The sequence below is a fragment of the Acaromyces ingoldii genome, assembly GCF_003144295.1.
Source record: "Acaromyces ingoldii strain MCA 4198 unplaced genomic scaffold FA10scaffold_4, whole genome shotgun sequence".
Taxonomy (NCBI): domain Eukaryota; kingdom Fungi; phylum Basidiomycota; class Exobasidiomycetes; order Exobasidiales; family Cryptobasidiaceae; genus Acaromyces; species Acaromyces ingoldii.
In genome coordinates this window covers 1,080,038-1,094,103 of record NW_020290250.1, presented here as the reverse complement: position 1 = coordinate 1,094,103, position 14,066 = coordinate 1,080,038, and the positions used below count along the sequence as shown (strand labels likewise).

Sequence of the window (14,066 nt, the reverse complement as noted above, 5' to 3'; positions counted from 1 at the left end):
CAACGACATTTGCAAGGCGCGACAAGTTCGAGCCGGAGCCATGGAGCGGCTCAGTGCCTTTTCCGTTGGTACCTCGCAGCAAACCGCGACCGAAGAGATGCATACCGTTCGTACCGAGCGCCAAGTTGATGAGCCGAGATGTCCATGCCTTTCCTTTGCTCTACCTCTTATCTACTGCTGCTACCCATACTGCACGCTAGGGTGCTGCTGGTGTTGAGGGTACCAGCTCTCTGTAAATGACCGATCGCCAGACGCGTGATAATTGAGAAATGACAAAATTTACAGGGAGGTGGAGACATCTTCCCTTGCCTCGACGAACTTGAAATCGGTCCTCACTGGAGGAGAAACGAGGAAGAGGATGGACGACGTGCAGATGTACGAAGGGTCGGACGAGCCGGGTCCTTCCAATGAAGCGCATCTACACGCACAAGAGCAGCCAGCAGAAAACGAAGGAGGAGGCCAGCAGGGTCAAGTCGTCGCCTCCCTCTATCCTCCGATTCCGGGCGTCTACGCTCGCTTCACGAGGCAGAACATCCACCGGTACCGCGTCCTCAGAGATCGCCTGGACGATGCAATGCGCGAGGAGTGGAACGAGATCGAGCCGAGCGAGAGAATAAAGAGGCAAGGGCTGTTGCTTGAGGAAGCTGAGTCGGCCCTGGCTGCCGAGCGAGGTGGTGCCCTGGACGTGGATCCCCAAGGCAAGACAGAAAACGAGCAGCCGAGTCTCCTGCCCGCACCAGACTGGGATGTGATGCTCGAAATGGGTGGACCAAATGTCGACTGGATCGAGCAAGATGGATACTATTCATGCTTTGGCGATCGATGGCCAGTGAGCATGATACAACCCTCTCTCCCCACGCTCTCCCTCTCGAGCTGATCATTGGCACAGATCGACGAGCAACTGCCCAATCTTCAAGACACGGGTGTGAGACAGATGTATGAGCCGGGAATCCGCGGTGAGTTTGGCCGCATGCTACAATCACCCGACACCGCTCACGAGGCAATAACGCAGACCGCCGACCGACGCTGCACGTTCTCCTTCGCACCCTTCTTCAGACCTACCTCACCCTCATCGACCAGATTCTCCTTCCTCCCAAAGAGTACTACTTCCGCACCGAAGTACCCGTGGGCGACGATGGGCCCGAGGGCATGATGGCCACCCAAGAAGGATGGCGATTCGTGACCCAAGACATTGCAGGCGAGATCAACGACATTGTCGTCAATTTTCAGCATCTCCTCAATGAGCTAAGACCGGTACAGGCGAGAGAGACGCTAAGGAGTACAATGGAGGAGCAGGTTAAGAGGAGAAAAGAGGAAGCGGCCCTGATCAGAAGGTGTGTCTCAAGTTAAACCCCTCTGCCGTTTCCTTTCAGCAAGGAATGCGATGGCTGACAAACGAACGTCGGCTGCATTCTAGACAATGCCAGGCCATGCGAGCGGAGGTCCAGCGCATGAAGAACGACATGGGTGCAGAACAAGGCAAAGCGCACAGCTCGGTGTGATTGATACCTTGAATTGTACTTATACATCTTGCTACATTGACCGGTCTACTTTTACGGCGCACCATGAGCACGTATGAACGACCCGCGGGGTGGTAGCTGAGCCCTAAGACTCTGGCAACGGGATGACGTGCCTGCAGATTGCAAAGATGCCAAGTGCCTTTGTCGTCACGATAACCTGCGTGCAGATCTCAGCCTCACTCTTTCTCAGTTTCTCTGAGCAGACGAACCTTGTACTGCTCTTGGAACGCCAGCCAATTGGGAAAGTAGACCATGTCGCCATGATGCAGCGTCAAAGTGGCCGCACCGCTGAATTTACGAGAAGCAGCGTTCTCCTTTGACCCGCTGTCGACCAATTTCGGCAAGATTTGCAAAGACGCCGTCGAACCAAGGCTGGTTGGAAGCGATAATAAGCGGAGCAGGGATCATGCTCTGACAACATACTCACTAGGCCCAGGCGTGATGAGGAGCCACGAGATCTTCTTTGTCGATCTGCTGCTCAGGCAGACAGAGCCTCGCCTCTGTTGTTGCACAGAGCGTCACCTCGTTGAAAATGGCAAGATTCTCTTCCTCCTCGACGAATCGCTCAATATTCACGTTGATGTGTTCGACGAGTTGGCAAACGGCGTGTGGCGGCGGACAAGTAATGACATCCGTGGGCTGATGGTAGGGTAAAGGAATTTTCGAAGGGTTGCCAAGAGCATCGGCGGCGCGGAAAGCTGCCAAGAAGGCGTTTGGCAGAGAAGAGGACAGCTCCGCGCGCCTAAAGGGCATGGAGAGCGAGAAAGCTTGGGCAGGAGCATGTCGGCCATTGATGAGAGGTGGGCTGATGAGAGAAGATGATTTGTCGAGGGACGCACACCTTTGCCGATCAATGAGCTGTAGGTTACGCTCTTGAGGTTGCATCAGTCCAGAGACAAGCACTATGGAAGAGTAGAGACAAAAGAGGCCTACTTTGACATGGTCGCTCCAGACGTAAAGCTCGCGCGAGGACCTTGTGAGGTCCACAGCAGCCTTTCCATTGTCCATCCTCGGGCCCGTATAGGTGATCGGAAGCCGACCAAAGGGGACATCCCGCTCAATAGTGAGCTGCCGAGCCTGGTAAGTGATTTGGCAGCGAAGGCACTTCCAACCGATCCAGTCAAGCCGATCGATGGTACACCTGCACCGTTGACACACGATGGCGATGAAAAGATGAGCAGCGGGAGAGCCAACGGAGGACGAGGTGCAAGGTGCCTCGTTGAAGAGTGGATGAGCAAAGACCTGAGCTTCAAAGGCAGGCGCTGTTGGAGCGTACCAAGGATGCTTGTCTTCCATCCATCGAAGCACCAGATGGAACTTCTCTTTCTCGCCCTCGAGCCTTTCTCGCTCGATAGTCTCGATGCGAAAGACGCCGATCAGGAGGCTTTGACAGCTCTTTTCAATAAGTTGACGAAAGGGAGATTCGTTGACACTGGTGAGCGAGGCGACCAGCCTGTGACCAGTGAAGAAGAGACAAAGGGGAAGTGCTGCCGAGCATGTCTTGACGAGGGGCTCCACGGGGAAGGCGTGCCCTTGGCTGCAACGTGATGTGAGCATCTCTCATCGCTCTTAGGCTACCGACGCACCCACAACTCGATCTGCAGCAACTCCGGACGGCTCGAGTCCCACGGTGAGAGCTGCGTGTTGTGTAGGGGAAAGCGAAGAAGCATCGCGCGAGCGTAGCCTCCCTGGGATATGTGTACGTTGGTCCGTCTAGGATACAATGGCGTCGCGGCCAGCATCGATGCTTCGCTCTGAGTGGGAACAAAAGAGTCAACATACCGCTCCGTATATTGAGGCAACCTGACATACCGTTGCCCATAAATCGGGTCCCTTTGATGGTGCTGCGTAAGTCCGATCAACCTTCGCCTTCGGATCCTCTGCTTGGACCATCTTCTTCGGCTTCCTTCTTTTCGTCTTCTCTTTTCCCGACTTCCCTTTCACCTCCTCTTCCTCTTCGGCCTGCACTCTCGTCTTTCCTCTCTTTCCTCTTCTCTCAGCGAAGGAATCTGCTTCGATACTATCCTCCTTCGGTACAATCCGGTCTAACTCTCTCCCTGTACGCTTCCTTCGCCTGTTTTGTTTGCACCCTTCCTTCCTGCAGCTTCGAGGCTGGTCACCTTCGATGCCATTCGCGAAGCGCGACGGGACTCTCCTTTTCCTGCCGTCCTTGATGCGATCGTACATGGACGGAAGGTGGGCGTTCTCCGCAGTCGCCTCCATCTTCCAAGTCGCTTGTTCACTCGCTGCGCAAGACCACGCGCGTCTTATGCGATGGCGAAGCTCTAGGGACACCCTACCTGTGTCTGGCTTCGTCGACTAAGAGGCTCGATTAGGTTGGCTCGATTAGGTTGCTTTTCCAACGATCTATTCTCCCAGCAGAGCTGTGCACCTCGGAGCTCATTCTTGCTACGAAAGCCAAGGCGGTGCGCAAATGTTGATTGCGACGCCCGTGCGCTCCTACAGTCCTGTACGTGCTCCGGCTGGCTGAGAAGCTAAAGCGTGGCGAGTCTGTAAGAAAAAAAGTGGTCCGTGCGAAGGCTGGGCTGATTCGCCCGTCCAACCTGAAGCCCATCTGCACCAGTAGTTGTGTAGCGGCTCTTCGCGACAACCATCCAGTCTTCACGGCAAGCATGTCCTTCAATTTGCCAAAGTCACGCTACCATTTTAAGGTGAGACTCCAAGGTATGCATCGTAGGGAGAGAAGGAGGCTGAAACCTCACTCTGGCACAGGCTCAGCCCGGCTACTTTGTGTACACGGACCCGTCCATTGACAACACCGAGCTGCCGGCCATCGCAGACAACTTTGGCCTGGCCGAGGGCAAAACATGGAAGGGCCTCCTTGACGATATTCAAGGTAAGGAATGCAGTCGAAAAAAGCGAGATCGTTAGCTCAGATCATTGTGATATGCAGCTCAGAACAAGAGGTCAGGCGAGACGGGTGAGGTGTACAAGCTCATCTATGCGGCCAGACACGGTGAGGGCCATCACAATGTCGCCGAAGCAAAGGTGGGTTCACTCGCGCTTTTCTTGAGAAGGAAGAGGGTCCGGAGAAAGCTTATGCCTGTCTTGACGTGCAGTATGGCACAAAAGCATGGGACGATCACTGGTCGCTCCTCACGGGCGATGGCGAGCTCATTTGGGGGCCCGACCCTTCCTTGACTTCCGTGGGCGAAGGACAGGCGCGCGACGCAAGACGCATCTGGAACAATCTCCTGTCCGAGGGAGCCCCAGATCCGCCTCCTTTGCCTGGCGCATACTTCTCGTCGCCCATGATCCGTTCGGCAAAGACGCTTTATCTCACCTTTGAGGGTCGCACGCCCGCCAAGCCTGTCGTCATCCTTGAGAGCATACGCGAAGACTTCAAGGATCGGCATACGTGCGACGAACGCAGCAAACGCAGCGACGTCGCGGCCGAGTGGGAGCCGAAGGGATGGATCATAGATAGCAAGATGGAAGAAGAGGACACGCTCTTCAAATCCGACTACAAGGAGACGCACGAGACGATGGCGAAACGCCTCGCAGATGCGCTCAGCGACATCTTTGAGCGTACAGAAGGGATCGACGTCATCAACATCACATCGCACAGCGGCGTGATGCAGGCCTTGTTCCGAGCTGTGGACCACGACGATTTCAAGCCAAAAACGGGCGGTGAGTCTGGCATTGTGCTTGCAGTTTGGGCGCGCACTCGTTCTCACGCTCGTGTTGTTGAACCTCTTCAGGGATGGTACCGCTCCTTATCAAGGGCACTCGTCGGTCCAACAAATAAGAGAAGGTGACTGAATTAGACAATTGATAGATATGCAAATATTGAACACTGTGAAAAGCGAAAGCGAAAAGATAGCCTTGGGGTGTGGGTGCTTTGCTCTACGGCTAAGATGAAAGATGGCCAAGCCATCGCATTAATCCCGTCTGCCGAGACCGCCGCTCGTGTAGCGCCAGAGGGCCTTGCTGACCGACACGCCCCATGCGTCAAAGGTCCTCGTGAAGAGCTCGCACATGACGGCGAGAATCGAGTAGGAGGTAATGAAGACGATTGTGACTGTTGCCCAATACGGCGTGCCGACTTTGAGAAGCTGGAGACAGAGCCATGCGCCCCAGCTCCAAAAGATGGTGCCATGCAAGAGGAACAGGCTGAAGGCGTTTCGTCCGACGGCACCCCAGAAGCGAAGCATGAAAAAGGTGGCAAACGGTGCGCAGAGGTCGGCGAGGAGGAACATGCCGATGACCATGCAGAATAGGCTGAAGCGCGGATCCCAGTAGCTCAGCAGCGTGTCGCCCACCCAGACGCGCGGCTCCGCGCTGGTAAAGTCCGGCAGGATACCGTGCTCCCATTCGTTCAGCTCGCCACCGGGTAGACGGAGCGACTCCATGTATTGGCACATGGCGCCGCCCAGGAAGAGAATCCAGCCAAACACCTGGCCGTGAATGCTGAGTCGCGAGACTCGTCCACCCGATACGCGCTTGGCCCATGAGGCAGGCATAAGGGGAATGCCCTTGGCGGCAGCCTCGCGGTACTTGAGCTTGTTGTCCATGTCTGCAATGACGAGACCTGCGATGAAATAGTAGTCGAGCCGGTTCGCATACCACGACAAGAGGATGCAAAGGAAGAAGAAAGTGTACCGTTTGATGGCGTTTGGAATCTCGCGGGAGATGATGACGGTGATGAGGACCGCAAACGAGGATTGCGTGATCACGGGAATCGTCCACAGAATGCCGGTCGCATAAGTCGAAAGAAGAACAGGCGATTGAGGCGGGACAGTGAACCAAAGGGCAATCTAGGAAGCGATATGTTCACTTGTGAGCGAATATTTCTGGGTGAGGGGGGACATCCACAACGGCTGCTCACCCAAGAGTTGATGAAAGACCCGGCCGAGTCATAGTCATTGAAGTAGGACCAGGTGCTCCAGGTCCTTGAGGCCAGACGCGGCACCCACTGGTAAGCCTGGACCTGGATCAAAAAGTAGTTGATCAGAACGGCACCAAAGGTCGGGAAGGCCAAGCGGGGAACTCTTCGAAGAGTTGCATCGGCCAGATCCACGAGGCGGCCACGGAGCATATACCGCGTTCCCATGACGCGCGCCGGCAAGACGAAGAAGATGCCGATCTTGAGACCCTGGTTGAGGAGCAGCGCGCCAAAGATGCGGTGGAACCACACCTCAAAGCCATTCGTGTGTGTGGGCGCGCCAGGAGTCGTGGCAGCGTACCAGAAGATGAGCATGAAGTGGTGAAAGGAGACGAGGAAACAGGCAAAACCACGAAGGCCTTCCAGGTAGCCTACACGGGCGGCGCCGGATGCAGTAGTTTTGGCGGCGTCGGGACCAACGAAAAGGGTTTCGTTGATCTTTTGCAGAACGTTCTTCTTCTTCTTTGGCGCTTCTGCGGCACCGTCGCCGACGTTCTTGCTTGTCTCGCCTGCCTTTGCATCAACACGAGCCGCCAAATTGTGTCCCGGGTCATCCGTCAGGTCCCGTCGTGTCCACACGGACACCATCTGTGGTGAGGTCGTCTTGCCTTGGCTCATTGCGAGAGTGTAGAGCGAAACCATCGAAGGCCTCCTCGCGTAAGCCTTTGCGTCAAAATTGGTTGCCGGACTTAATTGCGAGTCCTGCGATATCGAAGAAGGACGAGAGGGAACGGCAGAGTCTGTGATCCATTGTGGGAGATTCTTTCCAAAAGGCGACTCGTCCCTGCCCAGATCAACTTCGTCCCCATGATCCGCTTCAGAGCGTTGGTCGTCTGTCAAGTCATCTTTTCCACTTTCCATGAGGAGCGCATGGTGGAGCTGATTCAAGGCGGGCGTCTGCGAAATTCGTCGAGTTCCGTTGAAAGACATGGCAGAGTCGCGCCCAGGACCATCGGCTGTCCACGCTGAAGGCGGAAGCCCTGCAGATGAGGCTGAACTGAGGCTACCAGTCCATGGGCGGGCGGAGCCAAGACCAGTAGTAGGACCATTGGCCATGTAATCTTCACGCGTCGATGGTCTCGTGGGCGTCACGTAGCCTGAGAGCAGAGGCTGAGTTGTCGTCGAGGGCATGGAAAAGCTTGAGCGCGCATGAGTTGGTAGACCCTCCGTTGCGAGGTTCACGAGGGAAGAAGATGGGGAGTCGTTATGTTGCAGCCACGCTGGCGCATGATCTGGCCTGCCGAGTGCATCATCGTTCTCATTCGCCCCGGCAGTTGCCTCGAAATTACTCTCGGTGGCACGATCAGCCAGGAAATAATCGTCGCCATTCGTGGTCTCATTCTCCCAGTCGTCTTCGGAATCAGCCTCCTCTTGAGCTTGAGCGGCTTGCGCCAAAGCTGTCGGGTCCCATTTCGACACAAGTGGCTGGCTTTCGACAATATAACTCATGCTTCTGGAGTTACCGTTGCCAGATGAAGAAGAGAGCGACGAGGCGTGGCGCGACGAAGGGCCTGACGGACCCGAGAAACTATCCTTTCTTGTTGACAGTGTCGGAGATTCGCTCTTGGGAAGCGAATCCTCTTTTGAACCATTTGCGGCATAGTCATCTTTCTCTGAGCCACTTGTAGTGTTTGCCTTGATTGAAAGGTCCGCTTTTCTCGCGCCTTTGGTTGTCAAGATCGACTTGGCGATACCGTGGAGGAGCAACAGGCCCAAAAGACCGCCCGAAGCGGTGAGGGCGATGAGGCTGTACCTTGGAGCTTTGCGACGACTGTGAACCGGAGAGATGGCTTCAAGGGATTGTGGCGCAAAGCTTGTGCTGCCTCGCAAGGTTAGGTCATCCACGCTGCAGGGCGCGCGTCCCTGGGCAGCGGCGCATTGGGCGTTGAAATCGGCTGTGCGTAGAGGCAGACTCGAATTGAAAAAGAAGCGGACATAGCTGACGTAAGCGTAGTGATCTGTGACGTGTGGTGGGCCCTGGCTGTTGATCGGGTCGCCGTTGCTCCAGTGACGAAAGGAGAGTGGAACAGGACTGGAAGGGATGTTAACTCTTCCTCCCTTCTGGACTGTGTGACTGGATGCAGAAATGTTCGTGTTGTTGTTGGTCCAGACGATATTCTCGGGCTTCCAGTCGAAGCGATGCTCGTAGAATCCGGTGGAAGCATTGTCGTGACTTCCGGCGCCCATCAGCGAGGAAATGGGCACCTTGTAGGGATGGGCGTCATTACCGCGACTAGCGAAGGACCACTGCAGCGTCGACTCGTTGTATAGGTCTGTCATGTACAGTCCCACGTCGACTGTCTCCGAATCATTGTATTTGGCTGACATTTGAAATGCGGTGCCGGCCCCGTTCCCAAGCGAGGCGTTCATAGCTGCTCGGAAAGTACCATAGAGAATGTCTCTCCTCCTCGTAACGGCTGCATTGCGTTCTCGATTAAGCTTTCTTGCAAAGCACTAGAGATAGGCAGTAATCTCACCTTCTGCACCGTAAACGATTCTATGTTTCATCTCTGCCGGATTGACGGCCATTCGCAAAAGGCCGTTGTGCAAGTCCGTGTTGTTGTATGCGACGCCGCTCCGATATGTTGCCCCAAATGCATCTTCCCATACATTTACTTGGTCACCTGCTGCGGCCCAGTCCTCGGTCCCATTGCCAGTGTTGCCCGAAGTCCCCTGCCCCATGTAGTATGGTGAGACCAAAGGCGAAAAGACGACATCCTGTTGCGCTCCTGTCTCGTTGAAGTAGGTCAAGATCGAGTCGGTCCAGAGGTCATTGGTAGTCGTGTCGAGATATCCACAGGGACAGTCGGCCGCCTGTACGACGCCTACATCTTTCGATGCCACCAGGAAGAGCGACCATGCCAAGACGGTGGCAATCCTCTTCGTTCTTGCCATCTTCGTCAGTGAATCGGTTGGTGTTAGACAAGAAGCAGCATCGATGGCAAGAAGTAGATAATGTTCCTGCAAGTCCGTGATACCATCTCCCGGCCTAAGGGCAGGAAGTCACGGGTCGAATTATCATCCCGCCAAAACTTGTTTGCACATGCAGATCGACCTAGAGGTCACACGCAGGGTCAATGCCAAAGTTCGGACCCCCGTTGGCTTCCCGCATAAGGCAGATAGGTACAGCACAATATAATTTCACAAAGCCCCCCCCCCCCCCCTATAGGTGAGGGGAATGCAGATTTCACGATAGCCAGGAAGCCCCCCTAAGAAAGAAAAAAAAAAAAACGATGGAGAAAGGTACGGCACTAGAGAGAAAACTGGGTGCAACCTGACTAGCGTCCGAGCTGCGGGATGCCCGCGCTAGACAACAAATATTCTCGGCGACCTTTTCTTTGCAAGACAATATTCAAAAATTATAATGTCGGATCGCGGAGTTTCAATCGTGTGGAATTTCGAGGGTCTCTCAGAATTCTTTACGGAATTGAGCGGTACAATTGTATGTCGATGTCATGCGATGCGCACTTTACGATCGTGTCGGTTCCCGTGCTCTGTACGGTACTGCGTGCGAGAAGTGAATCTAGCAGCACCACCCTGCGTTACCGGAGGGGAAGCCCTATCTTTTGAAGCAAGGGAATCTGAAGTGTCCTCGTGACTTTCTGAAAAGGGTTGCTGAATCTTTCGTCGTCTTTCGAGCGACTCCACCAAAAACCTGTAACTCGTCAACGCCAACGATGAGAGCTGCTCTCGGCATCACAAATTCGCTGTCATCGGTGTCCAAGTTCATTTCGGACTGTGAGTAAAGCGACGATGGAATGATTTGGATAGAAAGACTGACTTGCTTCGAACGCAAGGGACACCATGGGCGATGTTGGTGACGTACGGCACCTTCAGCTTCTTTGCCTTCGTCGCCATGCCCGATGAAGCCCACAGCATTGTTTGGTACATTCTCGCTCTCTTGCAGACTTTTGTTACCTTGACTGTCCTCACCGAAGCGCTTCAATCGGTTCAACCGAACGTTCAGGCTCGTCGTCAACTACGAAAATCAATACGTCAGCAGGACTATCCGGAGCTCGACATCAGGCAATGCCCGCACATTGACCTCTGCATTGTCGCTTATCTTCCCAACGAGCGAGACATCATCGTGCAGCAGGTCAAGTACGCGGCAAGGGAGATCAACTACCCGAAGAACAAGTTCACCGTTAATGTCGTCTACAATACTCCTCACGAGATCCAGCCTACGGAATCGGACCTTGAAGCACTCCAGCGGCAAGACAAGAATGTGCGCATCGTCAAAGTTCCAAATTCCAAGTCAAAGGCGGCCAATATCAACCATTTCCTGTCGCTCCCAGACACAAAGGGCGACATCATCACAGTGTTGGACACGGACCATTTTTGCGAGCCCAACGCACTCCGTTGGGTTGCTCATCGTTTTCAAAAGGGCGATGTTGACATTGTCCAAGGGCGTTGCTGCATCTACAACGTGGAGCACTCTTTCCTCACCCGCATGGTTGCTGCCGAATTTGACACCATCTACGGCGTCTTTCACCCAGGCAGAGCCTCGTTGCACGGTTACGGTCTTTTCGGAGGGTCCAACGGACACTGGTCGGCCAGCTTACTGAAGACGCTGAAGATGGACGGCTCGATGCTAACCGAAGACATCGACTCGACTTTGCGAGCGCTGACGTCGCAGGCTCGCGTCGCCTACGATCTCAAGGTCATCACCTACGAGCAGGCCCCCATCACCACCCGAGGCCTACTTCGACAACGACTGCGTTGGGCTCAGGGATGGACTCAGGTCACCATTCGCCATACAATCCCAGCCTTGAAATTGGGCGTCCACGGGTCCTTCTGGCGGTCTCGAATGGGCCTCTTCTTTCTGCTGTCTTTCCGCGAGCTCTACTTCCACCTGGTCCTTCAGCTCTTTTTCCTCATCGTCTCGTCGTTCATCACCAACCCTCCGCATACATGGGACCAGCTCTACTCTTCGTTCGTCGGTTTCAAGCTGTCCGTTTGGATGCTGGCGCTCAATGCTGTGGCGATCTTCGTCTGCACCTGCATCACACTTCGGAATCGTTCTGCCTTCGTCTCGGCCCTCGACATCGTCGTATTTGGTTTCTTCTCCCCGATCTACTTTACCATCGTCAGCTTCATGGCAATCTTTGGCCATTTCAGACAATTCGCAGGCTACAGTGTCTGGAACGTCACGGAGCGCAAAAGGAGCAGTGTCTGAAAGGCTTGTCATTCTTGGCAGGGTGCAATATTTACTTATAGGAAAGAACAAAGCGAACGAGTTTCTTACTTGGAACTGGTCTTACTGTCTGTCCCGACCTGACCGCCCGCTGAGAGATCTGTTGGGAAGACAAACAGGTCTTCTTGGCGGAAGTAGACAAAGAGCCAGCGAGCGACAAGCACGGACGGGACGTCGACGAGCCAGTGCAGCAACTCTGCTAGCGCGAGGGCGAGAGGCGCCATGCTGAAGAAAAGGACTGCGAGTAGGCCAGCGTTCTGAGTCCATCCCGAATCGACGAGGTGATTCCGCAAAACAGCACCGACCGAGAGAAAGAGGAAGCCAGAGCTCAGCATGATTGCTGAGACCTATGTTAGAAGTGATGACAAAGAAATGCAAGAAGTTACTGAGACTCACAGAAAGCGAGACGGCCGAGGTGACGAAAGATAGACTGGCTGAGAAATCGACGTGGAGTCTCGAAGATCTCGATGAGAACGAGAATTGCAGTGATGACCATCCAATCATCGATGCGAGGAAAGGGCGTGACTGCTATGTTTTCGCTCCTCACGAGGCCTCCCGTCAAAATGTCGGTGTGTGCCATGTACTCATCACTTCGCCGTTCCGGAAAAGAGGCCCATGCCCACTTCTGCGCAAGACCAGCGATGAGAAGCACGGAAAAAGGCACCCAGACAGGCACCTTGTGGGTGCCCAAGTAGCGACCAAGTCGAAGAGGAAATCTGCTCGGTGTCGCTTGAGAGTAGACGGAGACAAATTCGGCGATGGCGAGCCCGGTGAGGGAATACCATGCCCAAGATCCAACCCAGTAGCATAGCAGCACAAAGGCTGTATAACCAATAACTTTGGGTTTCAGCTTGGTGTATGGCAGAATGTAGGCCGCGGTGATGCAGGTGAATGTTTGTTGGAAGATGATGGGGACAACAAAAAGGACTCCGACTGGTTGAACGAAGCTAAAGGGCCGATCTTGGTAGGTGAAGGCTGGCTCGGCAAAGAATAGGGCTGCCATGGTGTTGAAGTATTCGATGGATGAAGACCATATCTGGGGGGGTGCTGCAAGCGACGAGCGAAGGTCGGTCGCCATCCGAAATGCCGCATCGAATGAATGAGTGGCAGAAAGAATGGAAGTGATCGTGAGACAGACGACGAGGTTTGGGAGGAGCCGAAATGGCCGGTGGAACGCTGTAGCAGCCATTGGCAGGGCTAGTCTCCTCTCCAGGAAGGCTAAAGTTTCATCAGCTGAAGCCTTTACGGCACCGCTCACAAGGACGCTTGACTTACTTTGTAAAGTAACTCGACCGCTCAAAATGATGAAGAAATGGGGCAACAGGGTCGAATCCCAAAAGATGGGCCCCAGAACCTTGCGAAGTGTGTTCTGCCATTGCGGCGCAACGAGAACAAAATCTGCCGGGAAGAGGCCGTTCAGATCCGTGTCCGTCTGGATGGCCGGCGCGAATGTCCTGAAGAAGATGGCAAGGAGCGTGAAGAATCCCAAGATGCCACGCAGGCCTTCAAGATGGGGCTTTCGGGTGCCATATCGACGACCAACATCGTTGGTGGTGTCGGTGATAAAAGGTTGCGAGGTGATTGCAAAACGATCTTTGCCAGTAAGTACGCGACGCTGGATCCGAATCACGCCGTCGTCTTTCTCTCCGACTAGCACAGGTGCCTCAGCCTCTGCCGTAGTCGTCATCTCTTCAAGGAGTTGGACAGACTGATGGTAGTCGGTCCTTTGGATCCAAGCAGTGTGCACCCTCAACTGGGTCTGCATCATTGAACAGTATTATCTTTAAGTTCTTCGTACCACCATTAATACTACCACATTTTTTAATTTCGAATAGATAGCAAGTAAGGAACAAAACTTCACGGCTTCCCTTCCAATTAATTAATTAAAAACGATCTGGCTTTATGTCAGGACCAGGAATGATACCCTGTCTAATCTCCTCACCCTCCCTTGCTTTCATTGACACCCCTCCCCCCTCTCCTCGGGCTGGTCAGAGAGAGTCTTCCCCCTCGATCAGTCCAGTCATACATTTGGAGCGAAGATACCCTGCCGACGAGTGGTAGAACATGCATGCGTACAAAGAGTGAATTGTCATTGTTTCACATCATGTGGGCACATGAAGACGCTTGGACTTTCGGGATCACTACTACTACCACTAGCTACCAGGTGTCGCCCCCCGATCGTACCAGGTAGACCAAGGGCTCAGTCACAAGATAGGGACCGCGGAAATCCGAGGTCACACGATGCCTTCTTCGGACTTTCAAATTTGAGCGACGCGCGGGACGGACTTTGAACGGCCGCAGATCGACGCTGTAGCGCACGTCAGTCGGGACCGGGCCGCATGCATTGCACAAGCGCCTTTCTAGGGACACCATGTATTCATTCTCAGAGAAAGTTTCTCTACTTCGGACCAGGGAGCAACACCCAGTTTTCAGCATCTCAGAGGAG

The 14,066-nt window shown here is 54.3% G+C and overlaps 6 protein-coding genes across 6 annotated transcripts; 3 read left to right on the top strand and 3 right to left on the bottom strand.

The window, feature by feature from the left end:
- The first annotated feature begins 308 nt into the window (after positions 1-308).
- Positions 309-1,558, top strand: FA10DRAFT_267895 (hypothetical protein). The gene is made up of 4 exons (XM_025522090.1): positions 309-829; positions 890-956; positions 1,013-1,334; positions 1,418-1,558. The coding sequence occupies exons 1-4, from the start codon at positions 359-361 to the stop codon at positions 1,500-1,502; spliced, it is 945 nt and encodes a 314-aa protein (XP_025376522.1). The 5' UTR covers positions 309-358; the 3' UTR covers positions 1,503-1,558.
- Positions 1,559-1,602: 44 nt separating this feature from the next.
- FA10DRAFT_267893 (hypothetical protein) lies at positions 1,603-2,545 on the bottom strand. The gene is made up of 2 exons (XM_025522089.1): positions 1,730-2,545; positions 1,603-1,677 (listed from the first exon to the last, which is right to left on the bottom strand). Exon 1 carries the CDS (start codon positions 2,271-2,273, stop codon positions 1,947-1,949), a length of 327 nt encoding a protein of 108 aa, XP_025376521.1. The 5' UTR covers positions 2,274-2,545; the 3' UTR covers positions 1,603-1,677; positions 1,730-1,946.
- A 1,601-nt stretch (positions 2,546-4,146) lies between these two features.
- Positions 4,147-5,356, top strand: FA10DRAFT_302673 (phosphoglycerate mutase-like protein). The gene is made up of 5 exons (XM_025525155.1): positions 4,147-4,192; positions 4,254-4,377; positions 4,435-4,529; positions 4,601-5,171; positions 5,243-5,356. Exons 1-5 carry the CDS (start codon positions 4,154-4,156, stop codon positions 5,287-5,289), a joined length of 876 nt encoding a protein of 291 aa, XP_025376520.1. The 5' UTR covers positions 4,147-4,153; the 3' UTR covers positions 5,290-5,356.
- A 66-nt stretch (positions 5,357-5,422) lies between these two features.
- FA10DRAFT_253454 (hypothetical protein) lies at positions 5,423-9,321 on the bottom strand (the record flags this gene model as incomplete). The annotated part of the gene is made up of 4 exons (XM_025519689.1): positions 5,423-6,298; positions 6,370-7,271; positions 7,473-8,843; positions 8,904-9,321. 4 exons carry the CDS (start codon positions 9,319-9,321, stop codon positions 5,423-5,425), a joined length of 3,567 nt encoding a protein of 1,188 aa, XP_025376519.1.
- Positions 9,322-9,877: 556 nt separating this feature from the next.
- FA10DRAFT_141745 (hypothetical protein) lies at positions 9,878-11,802 on the top strand. The gene is made up of 2 exons (XM_025518043.1): positions 9,878-10,164; positions 10,224-11,802. The coding sequence occupies exons 1-2, from the start codon at positions 10,104-10,106 to the stop codon at positions 11,600-11,602; spliced, it is 1,440 nt and encodes a 479-aa protein (XP_025376518.1). The 5' UTR covers positions 9,878-10,103; the 3' UTR covers positions 11,603-11,802.
- On the bottom strand, positions 11,590-13,378 carry FA10DRAFT_253450 (hypothetical protein). The gene is made up of 3 exons (XM_025519688.1): positions 12,896-13,378; positions 12,017-12,838; positions 11,590-11,960 (listed from the first exon to the last, which is right to left on the bottom strand). The coding sequence occupies exons 1-3, from the start codon at positions 13,305-13,307 to the stop codon at positions 11,668-11,670; spliced, it is 1,527 nt and encodes a 508-aa protein (XP_025376517.1). The 5' UTR covers positions 13,308-13,378; the 3' UTR covers positions 11,590-11,667.
- Positions 13,379-14,066: the final 688 nt, after the last annotated feature.

Coding starts and splice junctions, on each gene's coding strand:
- FA10DRAFT_267895 (XM_025522090.1), top strand. CDS start 359: ATGGACGACGTGCAGATGTACGAAGGGTCGGACGAGCCGGGTCCTTCC. Junction 957..1,012: donor GTATGAGCCGGGAATCCGCG/GTGAGTTTGGCC, acceptor GCAATAACGCAG/ACCGCCGACCGACGCTGCAC. Junction 1,335..1,417: donor GAAGCGGCCCTGATCAGAAG/GTGTGTCTCAAG, acceptor GCTGCATTCTAG/ACAATGCCAGGCCATGCGAG.
- FA10DRAFT_267893 (XM_025522089.1), bottom strand. CDS start 2,273: ATGCCCTTTAGGCGCGCGGAGCTGTCCTCTTCTCTGCCAAACGCCTTC.
- FA10DRAFT_141745 (XM_025518043.1), top strand. CDS start 10,104: ATGAGAGCTGCTCTCGGCATCACAAATTCGCTGTCATCGGTGTCCAAG. Junction 10,165..10,223: donor GTCCAAGTTCATTTCGGACT/GTGAGTAAAGCG, acceptor TTCGAACGCAAG/GGACACCATGGGCGATGTTG.
- FA10DRAFT_302673 (XM_025525155.1), top strand. CDS start 4,154: ATGTCCTTCAATTTGCCAAAGTCACGCTACCATTTTAAG. Junction 4,193..4,253: donor AGTCACGCTACCATTTTAAG/GTGAGACTCCAA, acceptor ACTCTGGCACAG/GCTCAGCCCGGCTACTTTGT. Junction 4,378..4,434: donor CCTCCTTGACGATATTCAAG/GTAAGGAATGCA, acceptor TGTGATATGCAG/CTCAGAACAAGAGGTCAGGC.
- FA10DRAFT_253450 (XM_025519688.1), bottom strand. CDS start 13,307: ATGACGACTACGGCAGAGGCTGAGGCACCTGTGCTAGTCGGAGAGAAA. Junction 12,839..12,895: donor CGGTCGAGTTACTTTACAAA/GTAAGTCAAGCG, acceptor ATGAAACTTTAG/CCTTCCTGGAGAGGAGACTA. Junction 11,961..12,016: donor CCTCGGCCGTCTCGCTTTCT/GTGAGTCTCAGT, acceptor CATAGGTCTCAG/CAATCATGCTGAGCTCTGGC.